Consider the following 13,214-nt stretch of genomic DNA (forward strand, 5'->3'; position numbering starts at 1 on the left):
GCTGGCAGAAGGATGACGGAGGCAGGGTGGGATCTGGGAACAAGCCACGAATACCACTTGATCTCCGCTAGCGAAGTCAGGAGCGTTGCATTCTCAAGAGCCACAGGCAGTGCAAAATAGGTAATCCTCAATTTACAAGCGTTCGTTTATTTTTTCTAATTTTTTTTTTTTTGGTCATTTAATGACTCTGTAATCCCTTGTGGGGTGGAGACGGGGCAGTTGAATGGAGCTGAGTGTTTACTAGCCGGATGCCCTTCCTGTCACCAATGTGGAGTTCACAGCAGATATATTCTCATCGTGCCCAGAGAGAGAAATATCTACCTAAGATCGAACTCACGGCCTCCTGATTGTGAGGCGAGAGCTCCACCACTCGTACAAGCATTTGTTTAATGACCATTTGAACTGAGAACAGCACTGAAAAAGAAGTGACTTAGAGTCATTTTTCACACTTATGACCGTTTTGATCAAAATTCGGATGCATGGCCGACTCGTACTTATGACGGTCGCAGTTTTCCTGGTGGGGTGGGGTGTCACATAATTCCCTTTTTGTGACCTTCTGACCGGCAAAGTTCGGGGGGGGGGGGGGAAAGACAGATACACTTCGCACTTAACTTGCAGCGATTCGCTTAGTAACCGTGGCATGAAAGGTCGTAAAACAAGACAACCTTCCCTTAGCAACTGTCTCGCTTAGAATAAAATCTAAAATAGAGTAAAATCTAAAATAAAACGAAGGCAATGCTGGGCTCAGTTGGCGGTCGTAAGTCGAGGACGACCTGTAGCGAATAAACAGCAGAACGACAATCGAGAAAATTTACCAAAATGGGGTTTGCTAATGTAGATATTCGGAGGAGGGATTGGCTTCGGAACAGAAGTGATTTTCCTCTTCTTAAAATAGAGAAACAGGGCTCCGGCCAGGATGAAAATACACCCACAGGCACCTACGGCTGAGACTATAAGAAGAGCGAAATCAAGCAAAAATCAATATTTTTCAGATTTTCCAGGAGCGATGGGTCAGCCAATTCACACCATATTCGGAATTGGCTTCTTTGCATAAATGCAGAAAAATTAAATATCAGATCAATTAAGGAAACACATACGGGGCTTTTTCCCCCCCTAAGCTTGTTTGCAAGACCCCAGAGTTAAAACGTGTCTCGTTTCCTCTATGAAATTAAAATAAAATAAAACGAACATCTAAAATAAAATTCTAAAATAGGATAAAAATCCAAAGCCAAATAAAACCAATATATGAAAAGTAAAAATCTAAAGTAAAATAAAATAAAAAAAACTAATATAAAACATAAAATAAAATCGAAAATAAAGAATAAACGTGGGGGAAAAAAAGTCTAAACTAAGAAGCTAAAGTAAAATAAAGTAAAAATCTAAAATAAAATAAATATCTGAAATAAAACAAAAGTCTAACAAAATAAGAATCTAACCTAAAGCAAAAATAAATATCTAAAATAAAATAGAAATCTAAAATAAAGTAAAAATCTAAGCTAAAATAAAATAAAAATCGAAACGAAAAGGAAGTAAAAATCTGAACTAGAATAAAATGAAAACCTAAACAAAAATAAAAGTGTAAAATAAAATACAATAAAAAACTAACATTTGAAGGTGTTTTTCAGCTTCAAAGACTTGCCTTCTTCTCTGGGATCTCCTGGTGGTGTCCCATCCCAACCAGACAAATTCGCCTAGGCTTTACCCCCAAGCCCTGAATCTCGGCTCTCTTCCTATCTCCGTCAACCGCGGCTTCGGCGTGCCACAAATGGGAGGAAAAAAATAATCACCGAGACTACGTACCGATTTTACAGACCATGTTGCACTGCTCGTTTTGGGGGATCCCGCTAGGAGAGAAAATGGAAGTTTAGAAAAGGTAGCCTTGCTTTTCAACGGGGTGAAGTGGAGAGGGTGCGAATCCTACCGCGCACGTTGGGTGAAGGCGGGATTTGCATTCCAGAAAGAATTAGGAGGTTCGCAGGCGGTCCTCAATTTACGACCACAATTGGGAACCAAAACTCCTGTTGCTAAGCGATGCGGCACTTCAATGAGCCGGGCTTAATTTGCACATCTTGTTTTCTGCTCCGATTGCTAAGTGAATCGTTGAGGTTGTTCCGTGAACCCTGCGGTATTTAAAAGAATCACCCGCTCGGCAAATGACTCGTATTTACGACGGTGGCAATGTCTCAGGATCACTTGATCCCCCTTTGGTGACCTTCCCACGAGCCAAGTCAAGGGGGAAATTCACTTAACAACTGCAGAGATTCACTGAACAACGGGGGCAGGTGAGGTTGTCAGATGGGACAAAACTCACTTGATCACTGTCTCGTTTAGCAACGGAGATTTTTGGCTCAATGGTGGTCGTACAGCGAGGACCACCTCTAGTAAAATTTAATGAATTTAGTAAAATTGCAGTTTGAGAGCCAGGTGTTTAAACAAGGATTCCGCAGGCTGGGGGGACTTTAGGGGGACGAGGGAGGATTGGTTGGTCTGGGCAACATGGGGGGGGGGGCGGGTAAGGGAAGATTGGGGGGGTCTGGAGAAGATTGGGGGACTGAGGGAGCATTGGAGAGTTGGGGGAGTTTGAGGGGGCTGAGGGAGGATTAGGGAGCCTGGGGGAGATTGGGAGGGGCTGAGGGAGGATTGGGGGGCTGAGGGAGATCGGGGGTCTGGGGAAGATGGGGGCTGAGGGAGATGGGGGGGGGGGCTGTCCATTTACCGGGGGGTCAGGCTGATTCTATCAGGAGCCATCATGGAGGTGAACACTTCAACTCTGCTCTGTGGTCTTTCTCCAAATAAAAGAAATACATTATTAATAAATAAAATATATTATTCTGAGCTCGGGGCACCCTAACTCCTTCCTCACCCCACCCCAAACTGGCTGAGGGGGGGGGGAGGGGGCTTACGTCAGACACGGCCCGCAGGTCTCTCCAGATTCGCAGAAGCCGGAAAAGCAGGATCCGCACTCGGCGTCGGCGTCTCGGCGACCTTAAAAGATTTAAAAGGTTCGGCCGCATTTCTAGCCGCTTTCCCTTAACAACCTGGTGACTCAAGGCAGGGATTCGTTTAACGACCGTAGCAAGGAAGCTCGTAAAACGAGCTTAACAACCCGTCTTGCAAATGAAACGAACTTAAGCAGCGATTCGCTTAACGACAGGCGGCAAGAAAGGTCGTAATGGGAGGCCAAAACTTATTTAACGACTGTCCCGCGGGAAAATTTGGCCCTGAGTTGCGGTCGTACGTCGAGGGCTGCCTATACCTCTAATAATCGTTAAATTATTATTTATTTTTTTTAAATCTAAAAAAAAAAATCTAAAATTAAGGCCGTCCGCATGTACATACAGGCCTGCAGCGTCTCCCTGCGCTGAGAGCTGCAGTTGGTGCATTTCATGCAGTTTAATAGAGAGGGAACGTTCTCTTGGTTGAAATAGTCTTCCGCGCAGCCACACTCCGTGTCCTGGTTGTCTCTGCACTCCTGCACCAAAATTGTGTTAGCGCCTGCAAAACAAAGCATTTTTCATTGGGCGAAAACCATTTACGCCTCCTAATAACTGCGGGGAGTGGGTGGCATTGAATTGGGGAGGGAAGGAGCCAGTTTCCCAGAATCCCCCTCCGCCTTGCAGTCGGCATGCGTGCACACGGACGCAAACACACCAGTGCCACATTTTTGTGTGTGTGTGTGCCCGGGAGGGGTGCAAAGTTTGGGAAAACTGAGCACGCTCTCTCCTGCCAGTCGCCCAACGCCCCCCCCACCCCCCCACCCAGGTCCACGCTACCCGTTCTCCTCACCTGTGCAAGATTTGCACACTGAACAGTTCTCACTGTCGAAGTGGTACCTTCCTTTGGGGCAGGGGACGGGTTTCGCTGCGCTATCGGGAGGCCTCGAGGAGGAGGGTCCTTGCAGGGGGGGGAAGGGGATGAGGAGCGAGTGAGAAAGATGTTTTTCCCCCCCTGGAATGGTTGCAGTAAGAGTAATGCATACTTTAAAAGGCCTGAAGGTTGCCCTGTCCATCTTTCTTTCTTTCTTTCTTTCTTTCTTTCTTTCTTTCTTTCTTTCTTTCCTTCCTTCCTTCCTTCCTTCCTTCCCTGCTTCCCTCCTTTCCTTCCTGTTTCTTCCTCCCTCCCTCCCACCTTCCTTCCATCTATATCATCTATCATCTCTTTCTCTCTCTCATCCATCTATCTATCCATCCATCCATCTTTCCTTCCTTCCCTCCTTCCTTCTCTGCTTCCCTCTTTTCCTTCCTTTCTTCCTCCCTCCCTCCCTTCCTTCCACTTTCATCTATCATCTCTCTCTCCCTCTCTCTCTTATCTATCTATCTATCTATCTATCTATCTATCTATCTATCTATCTATCTATCTATCATCTATCTATCTATCATCTATCTATCTATCTTTCTATCCCACCTTCATTTTTACAAATAACTCAAGGTAGCAAACCTATCCAACATACATTCCTCCATAACAACAACCTTGTAAGGTTGGGCTGAGCTGAGAGAGAGAAAGGGAGGAACTGGCCCAAAGTTACCCAGCCAGTTTTCATGGCTAAGGAAGGACGAGAACTTGCAGTCTCCCACACTTACCCAGCATTCATTTTTATGGACTCTTGTTCAAACAGAACTCAGAGATCATCTAGACCAACCACGTTTTGTTTAATCGGGGGGGGGGGAGAGAAATCACATGACTTACCAGGGTTGCTCTGATTTTCTGATCCTACAGATCTCAAGCTTTTTTTCCTCCTAAAAGCCGACCCTTCCACTTCTCGGAATATCTTCTTGGCATCCTTCATGCCATCCAGGACTTGTGATCCAGCAGAGAAGAGCAAAAAAATCACCAGGAAGATCTAAAAGGAAAGGAGGGGAGATGAGAAGTCCTGCCTCGGGTTTGGGGTTGGACTACATGACCTTTAGGGTTCCTTCGAAACCCTCACGACTCCATGAGACGGGAAAGAGGCAGACAATAATTTTTTTTGGCCCAAAAAGAGGTGTTTGGAGATTGTCTAGACTAGCTTTCTCAATTGTAGCAACTCTTATGATGAGCGGACTTCAACTCCCAGAATTCCCTACTCAGCGGACTGGGGAATGCTGGGAACTGAAGTCCACCCATCTTTAGAGTTGCCAAGGTTGATAAATACGAGGTAACCCTCGACTTACGACCACAACGGAGCCCCAAACTTCCATTGCAAAGCGACACACCTTTGTGAAGCGGGTTTTGTGACCCGTTTTACGACTTCCCTGGCTACAATCGTTAAGCGAACCATTGCCGTTGCTAAGTGAGTCACACCCTGGTTAAGCAAACGTTGACTTTGCTTGTCGCAAAAGGAGATCGTGTGACACCCCCCCCCCCCAGGAGGCTGCGACTGTCATAAATACGAGTCGGTTGCCGAAATGTTAAATCACGTAATCACGGGGACGTTGCGATGGTCGCATTTGCTTACGCTTACATGACGGACGCAATCAAAGGTCACTAAATTTGGCACGAACACGTGAGGAGGACCCACTTAAAGACCGGCATGGCTTACGGTCGTAAGTCGAGGGCTCCCTATCTTTCCCATGAACTCCGCTTCAAACCAAGGTGGTTTTGTACCTCGCCGAGGATACTCGCCTCTTTATCCATGCGTCTCCCCAAAATCGCACACCTTCGAACGTCTTCTTCCTCTCCAGATTTCTTTTATCGAGACTTTTCTGGAGAAGAAAAAACCAAGACCAAATATTTATTTATTTATTTATTTTATTTTATTGAATTTCTATACCGCCCTACTCCCGAAGGACTCAGGGGGGTGAACAGCCATGAAATAAAACACATACATATACAAAATTTAAAATCGAATAAAATCGAATAAAATGAATTAAATAAATACAAATAAGGACCCTCTCCGTCCCAAACACAGGTAGTCCTCATCTTACAACATCTCGGTTTATTTTTTTTAGACCCGCGTTTCTTTTGTTCCTCGAGGGAGGCTGCCGCCTGCTGCCCATCTCGCCACGAGACGAATATGTTTCCTTTCTGATTTTTACATTGATTTAATTTTTGCCCTTTGGTCACATCCGGTGTTCTTCTTACCACATTGAACACCTGTTGGCATGAACTTCGACTGCAATTTTTCAAAAAAGAACCCGGTAGGATATAAAACGAGACACAAAAAGACTTTTAAAAAGGACGAGTTCTTTCCAGGAAAATTTGAAGCGATTTCGGTCAAGCGGAAACTTTTAGCTTGAAAAAGCTGGTATTCAGATTTGGGTTTTTTTTTTTTTCTTTCCTCATCCCTCCCCGTCATTTTTCCTTTAGAGCTAGGCCTTCAGAAGCATAAACCCAATTTTCTAACATCGTACCAAGAATTCAGTGTTTTTAGAAGACATTTCCCCCCCCCATTTCTGCCCCACCCTGAGCAATAGTTTCTAGAGCTATCAATAGCTTTGAGCATCAAAGCTATTTCCAAAATAGATTACCTCGTAGTAGCAGCAGCGTGGGCCCTGCCCTAGGAGATTCTTATCGGGGGTACAGTCAGCTCCAGATTAAATCTACTTCCTTTCCCGAAATACGATCTCCTCCCCCGTTTAACCCTTTCCCGCTCAGAAAGGAGGAGGAGGGCACTTTGCACATGGTTTTTTACCTCTCGTGTATGGAACCCAGAGTCTTGTTTTTGTACTTATATGATCTTCACGTGTTTGCCGGGTAGGGCAGCCCAAGCCTATCTCACTCTGCAAACATTTGAAGGGCATGAAGTGCAAAAAAAAACAACAACAACAAACCAGCAAAAACATGAGGACTAGCATCTTGGCCAGGATTAACATGGCAGGTCCCCCCATGTGTTACAAACTCCCCATCTTCAATCTCAGGCTGGGATCTGAAATGTCTCTAATAGTTCTTTTTTTAAGAGAATAGGATGGTTTCAAATCTCGGCTGCATTAATCCAGATGACCACCAGGGGGCCAACGGATGCCACTTCGATGGCCCTCTAGTGGCCCTCGGCAGAATTGCAACTCCAATCTTGCAATCCTAGGGGAGAAAAGCTAATTATCAGGGCACCCTGGTGGCCATTGGAGGCCTATGCATTAACAACGGCACACACAACATACGACATGCACGTAATAATTGTGCGTACAAGCACAACCTACTTCAGGAATAAAATACACAAGCTTTTTGCAGGCTCCTGAATCCAGGAACTAGGTTTAGCGACATACCCGAGAATCTCAAAAACAAGGTTAACAGTATGTGTCCTTTAACAACTTAACCTGGTTGTTGAAATTAAGTTGCCTCTCAGGTTGTCAAAAGACCTTGACATGTGTATGTGTGTATTGTGTGATCAAATATCTCTACCTTCCTGACGTTTGATTATCCAACTATGTAGTTCTCCATCTTTGGTGGCTTGAGAGAAACAGGACAGTCCCTTCTTATGGAGGGGTTACTGGCTGCCTTGCATGCTACAGAGGGCTGGACTAGATGATCCTTGGGTGTCTCTTCCAGTTGCACTGTCCTGATTCCCACTTCTCTGCCCTGCTTCCACTTCACAAGAGCTGTCTGCTTCCTTTGCCAAAAACCCCCAAAGTTTTCAGAAGAGGTGGTGCCCTTTAAACATCACTTTCTGTGCATTTATTAAAATGCACCAGAATTCTCCCAAGGTGAAAAAAAAAAACATTAATATATATATATTAAAAATCCCCAAACCAAACCCTCCAGAAATGGATTTTTTGAGAGATATTTGAGACTTCAAAAAATATTGTTAAAGATTTTACAAGAACTTTAAAAAACTTCTTCCAAGGTATTTAAGATTTTTAAAGTTTTTTTTAAAAAAAAGTTTTAAAAAGTTTTTCAAGATTCTTAAAAACTTTTAAAGGGTTTTTTTTTTTAAAAAAAAGGTTTTAAAAACGTCTTTAATAGTTTTTAAAGATTCTTAAAACATTCAAAGGTTTTTTTTTAAAAAAAAAAAAAGCAAGCAATTTTTAAAACCTTTTTCCCAGGTATTTAAGATTTTTTAAAGTTTTTTTTTTTTAAAAAATGGTTTTAAAAAGTTTTTAAAGCGTTAAAAAAGTTTTTAAAGGTTCTTAAAAAGTTTTAAAAGTTTCAAGTATTTTCAAAACGGTTTTGAAAAAGGATTTTAAACTTTTCTTTTTTATTTAAAGTTTTTTTTAAAAAAAGATATTTAAAAAGTTCTTAACATTTTTAAGAGAGGGTGGTTTTCAAGATTCTTTTTTCGAAGGAGGAAAGTCGCCCCCAATTAAATTGGGACAGATGGAGAAAACAGGGAAGAAACACAAACCATCACTGAGACTCCCCATTCTCAAGGCTCCTGTTAGAACGAGGCAGGAAGCCTCTTTGCAAGAATCAAAGTAAGAAGTGACAGCAAAATCTCACTTACCTTTATGAATGAAGACAGCTGAGACTCGGTTTCATCGACCAGGTGCCTGGTTGAGAATTAACCCAGCAGTTTTCCCCGTCTGCGTAAATGAAGTTTTGCAAAATCGGGACAGCCGCTGGTACTTACCGCAGCAGCTGATGCATGAAGAGACCCCACCGCGCATCGCTCACGTTAAAAGTTCAGCCACCGCCACTATCAGAAGGCTCAGGAAATCAACACCCCCCACCTCAACACCTGCCCCCCAAGCGTTGTCCCCCAGATGTCTTCGAAGAAAAGTGAATACCAACCGGCAGAAGCAACCTTTTGAGTCTGTACGGCAGGAAGGAAATGCAATTTTTTTGAAAAAAAAAAAGAACAAAAAAAAAATAATAATTAAAAGTGCAAGCTCTTTTTTTCTCAAGCCGAGGGATCCAGCGGGAAACTTTTGAAAAAGTTGGGGAAAGGGCAAGAGAGAGAGAGAGAGAGAAAATTAAAAAAAAAATTAAGGGGTGGGTGAGGATGATAAAAATTTCATTCCTCCCTTTCTTTTCAATTTTCTTGAAGATCGAATTCGGGGAGGAAAAAAACTCGGCTGCTTTTAAGGGTTCCAGAGGAAGATTATTTAAAAAAAGTTAGAGTGCCGGAGTTTTTTGTTTTTGTTTTGAGAATGTGATTTGGTGAACTTTGCTGAAGAGTTAGCTTTTTTTCTTGACAAAAAAGGGAAAGAGAATGAAAAAAAAAAACAAAAAACAACACCGCCTTTTATGCAAATGGATCAAAGGCTCGGTTTGCAACGGGGCTGAAAGACAGATGGGAAATTATGAGTGAAGGAGGCAGTGACTGACGCAGAGGACTTGGGGGGGTTTCCCCCTCCTTCGTAGAAAAAGAAGGGGGCGGTACGGCGATCACCCCAGATAACTGTGGTTAAAAAGGGGCACCGGATTGACATCTATGGTTATGGGTGGTCCTCGGCTTATGACCAAAACCGGGAGCAGAATTTCCATCCTTCTAAGCAAGATGTTTGTTAAGCGATCTGCGTCCGATTGTAGTTTTTTTTGCCACTGTCGTTAAATGAATCGCTCGATTGTTAAGCAAATCAGACAGTCGTTAAGTGAAGTCTGTCTCCCCCATTGGCTTTGCTCATCAGAAGGTCGCCAAAGGGGAATCACGTGACCTCTGGACATTGAGACGGTCATAAATACGAGTTGATTGCCAAGCGTCTGAATTTGGATCACGGGAGAGGCTGCGATGGTCATAAGTGTGAAAAACGGTCCTAAGGGGGCTTTTTTTTCAGTGACGTTGTTAAACCCGGTCACTAAACGAATGGTCGTAAGTCGAGGACTGCCGGTCCCAAAGCAATATTGGCAAGGAATTCCACCAAAGGAAACAGGCAAATGCCCCATCTGCGAAAACTCACGCCGATTGTTTTTCGTATCCATATCCTGGTTTGTGGAGCAAGCCGCCATGGACTGCATTTCCCACCCTAGCCCAGCAAGCAATGATGGTTTGCTGTCACGCCCAAAACTAGCAACAAACCCCCCACCCCCACATCCCTCCTCCACAATTCCACACCAGGACAGGAAAAAAAAAATCATTAAGATTTAATCGGCCTTTAATTATGCCAAGCAATCACATTTGCAAAAAAAAAAAAAAAGGGGGGGGAGGATGTTTTGCAAAATCAAGACCCCTCCCCACAGCGTCTCTGGGGAGGGCAGCCACAAAAGCCACGGCACGCCACGGTAGGGAAGAAACTGAACTAGTTACACCCCCCCCTTCTCCTGCCCCATTGAAAAACGGGGCCCGGGGAGGGGGTCCGCGAGAATATAAGCGTAATAAATAAGCAATGTTATAAGCCAACGCAAAACGCAACACACCCTGATTTTAAAAGGGGGGGGGGGAGGTTGCTAGGGAAAAAATGCATCGTTTCGGAGTTACGTCCAGTGGCTGATTTATTTGGGAGCGGGCTTTGCTTCCGCCGTCCGAGCGGGGCCCCATTTAGTTTTTCGTTCACGGAAGAAATCGGCTTTGGAATCAAACAATTGTCATCCCAAAACTGGAAGGGCCCCGGTGTCCCCGACAGAAGGGGGGGGGGCAGAGGGGCACCGACGTCCCGAAATATGGCCTCCATATCACAATTCAACTCAACAGGCTGCTGTTCCATTTTTCCTTTTTCCGATACACCCGGCTTGCAAAATTCGGCAGAAACTTCATCCTTTCCGCAACCGTCTGCTTTCCCGTTCCTCCGATCCCTTTTGTCATCCTTCTTTACTCGTTTCCCTTCTCCGACCTTCCGGTTCTTTCTCTTCTTTCTTTCTTTCTTTCCGAAAAACAGCCCAACCTCGGCTTGAACCCGTTCCTTCCCTCTCTCAGGATGCTGGGGTTGGATTAGATGACCTCTACGTTGTTCTGTACAATGCTTTTCTGGTTGCTGTGTGCACCTCCTCGGCAGGGAAAAACACTCCCAAGGAGGGGGAAAGGGAGTCTTTATTTTTCTCCTGCTGGATGGGAAGACCCCCATACCGCAACGGGAGCAAGACGAGGATGGGGCGGGGGGTTCGTACCCATTGCCCAGGCAGGATAATCGAGGCTGGAAAGTCCCCGATCCTTTTTGGTGCTCCACTGTGCATGGCATGGAGCGAGCACGAACGAGCAAAATTTAGGTCGACTGGAAAGTGGATTTGGGGAGGGGTGACGATGGCTGTTGGGCCCCACGTCCAAGAGGAAGTCACAAGGCTCAATTCCTGACATGGGGAGATTTGGGGTAACGGGGGAACCATAGTTAGAGGGAGGAAGAGCTGAGTGAGAAAAACAGAGAGACAAAACATTGCACGGAGATCCATTTGAATTATCTTTCTCCATCCTTTGTGTCCAGAGAGGAGAATTGAACAAGGAGGAGTGAACAGTGCAAAAGGTAAAACTTGGGGTTCAAATTCGAAGTTCCTGGGAAGCAGCTGCTGCTGGGGGGGCCCCACCCTCTGCCCCCCCCACTTTTCCTTTGTCTATCATGTCCTCGGGCCAAGGGTGCACAGTGGCCGCAAACACATCGATTGGGAGCACGCACGTACAGAGAAGTGGTACCCGTTTGGGATGCTGTGCTCTGTCCTTGTGCCCACCCCCTTGGGGTGTCTGGGTGGTCTTGATGCCCACGGGGGATGGGCGGGACCGCAAAACCGGTCCTTTGTCTCGCACTCGGTTCTCTTCCTCCGACGCTTCTCATACCTCCCTGCAAGAGACGAGAATATGGGATATTACAGGTAGCCCCTGACTCACAATCATTCATTTAGTGACCGTTCGAATTTACAGTGGTACTGAAGAAAGTGACTGATGACCATTTTCCACGCTTACGACCATTTCACACTTACGACATCGCAGGTCATGTTAAGCAAGGCAGTTGTTAAGTGAGCTTTGCCCCGTTTTACGGGCCTTTCTTGCCACCGTTAAGTGAATCACTGCAGCTGTTAAGTTAGGTCGTTAAGTGAATCTGGCTCCCCCCCTTCAGTTTGCTCGTCGGGTCACAAAAGGGGATCACATGACCCCCGAGACACTGCGACCGTCATAAATATGAGTCGGTCACCAAGTGTCTGAATGTGGGATCACATGACCTCAGGGATGCTTCAACGGTCGTAAGTGTGAAAACCGGCCCTAAGTCACTTTTTTGTTGTTGTCGTTTCAGTCACTAAACCAATGTTTGTTAGAGAAAGTCTGTTAGCGAACAAGACACAGAAAAGCCTTGTAACTTTGAACGGTTGCTAAACGAACTGTCGTAAGTCAAGAACGACGTGTAAAGAAGAATGAATTCATCGGGGCATGTTTCCTGCCTGACTACCCTCCAAGGCTGAAATCACCACAATTCAGCATCCTGTCTCCCCCCCCCAGCCCCCCGCCTTCAAGAACAGCCCAGAGGTCCCCTCAGCCCGGCTCAAAGTCCCACCCGCCACCCACACTCACGAGGCCGTAAGCGTGGAGTTGAGCAGCAGCGTGGTGTGGAGGCGGTACAGCTGGCCCAGAGTCAACTTCCGGTGCTGAATCGTCGGCGGGTCCGAAAACGCCTGCTGCTCCTCCGACAGCTCCTCGCTCGTAGCCTCCTCGTCCGGCCAGCACGGCGACCCGCTCGCGACGGTGACCACCAACCCCGGAGAGACGCAGATCCCCGGCAAGGACGTCTCCTCCGCTTCGGAGAGCTCGGAAGCGCTGCTGTTATTGCTGCTGCTGCTAAAGACCCTGCGGAGGGGCTGGCCTTGAGGCTCCTGCATGGGGGGACCCCCGGATACCATGCCCGGAGGAGAAAGTTCGGACAAACTTTGACTCTGGACGAGGTACAGCGAGGGCGATAGCACCTGCACGAGGTTGGCTTCCGATTTGGACTTCAGCACCTTGGTCTTGGCGGGGAGGAGCTGGACGGGGGTCTGGCGGCGCAGCTTGGGGGAACCAGTCTTGGCGACATCCTCCTCCTCTTCTTCCTCCTCGGCAGCCGCTGTTCCCCCCTGCGGTAGCGAGGACTCCGCCAGTTCGTGTAGCGAGCCGAGCGAGAGGGTCCCGTAGGCGCTGTCGAACGACGAGCAGCTGCAGGGGCTGGGTTCCGGTTTCGACAAGGGTCCGGGGGTATCGGGGAGCGGGTCTCCCACCTCCAAGGAGGGCGTGGCGGAATTGGGGAGGGGGCCGATGCTCAATTCCTCCGCTGGGGGGAGGAACTGGCTCCCGTCGAAGGAAGGCGAAAGGAATTCCTCGCCGGTCTCAGCCGCGATCACGGAGATGGTGTCGGTGGAGCCGTCGGAGAGGCTACAAACCAAGAGAGGAAGTTGGGTGAGGGTCACCTTGCAAGTTGGGTGAGGGTCACCTCCAGTGATTTTTATAAACCCCCAACTCCACCCCCCCGGGG

General features: G+C 46.6%; 2 protein-coding genes across 5 annotated transcripts in view; both read right to left on the reverse strand.

Moving 5' to 3' along the window:
• Window positions 1-2,712: 2,712 nt before the first annotated feature.
• LOC117669636 (uncharacterized) lies at window positions 2,713-5,613 on the reverse strand. Its single transcript, XM_087879382.1, has 6 exons — window positions 5,584-5,613; window positions 4,687-4,840; window positions 3,787-3,894; window positions 3,340-3,495; window positions 2,904-2,985; window positions 2,713-2,782 (listed from the first exon to the last, which is right to left on the reverse strand). Exons 1-6 carry the CDS (start codon window positions 5,611-5,613, stop codon window positions 2,713-2,715), a joined length of 600 nt encoding a protein of 199 aa, XP_087735508.1.
• A 4,316-nt stretch (window positions 5,614-9,929) lies between these two features.
• The window catches only part of PLEKHG5 (pleckstrin homology and RhoGEF domain containing G5), a 37,477-nt gene continuing 34,192 nt past the window's right edge, over window positions 9,930-13,214 (reverse strand). For 3 of the 4 annotated variants that reach the window (XM_060694337.2, XM_060694339.2, XM_087878841.1), the window contains 2 exons: window positions 12,284-13,114; window positions 9,930-11,558 (listed from right to left, as the gene is read on the reverse strand). In XM_060694337.2, the coding sequence (XP_060550320.2) occupies window positions 11,549-11,558; window positions 12,284-13,114 (841 nt within the window). In that variant the 3' untranslated portion in view covers window positions 9,930-11,548. Of the gene's footprint in view, window positions 11,559-12,279; window positions 13,115-13,214 lie in introns of those variants that run through there. The other variant, XM_087878840.1, reaches the window with a different exon arrangement.

The sequence above is a fragment of the Pantherophis guttatus genome, chromosome 15 (assembly GCF_059756535.1).
Source record: "Pantherophis guttatus breed Tessera chromosome 15, ASM5975653v1, whole genome shotgun sequence".
In the NCBI taxonomy this organism is placed as follows: Eukaryota; Metazoa; Chordata; class Lepidosauria; order Squamata; family Colubridae; genus Pantherophis; species Pantherophis guttatus.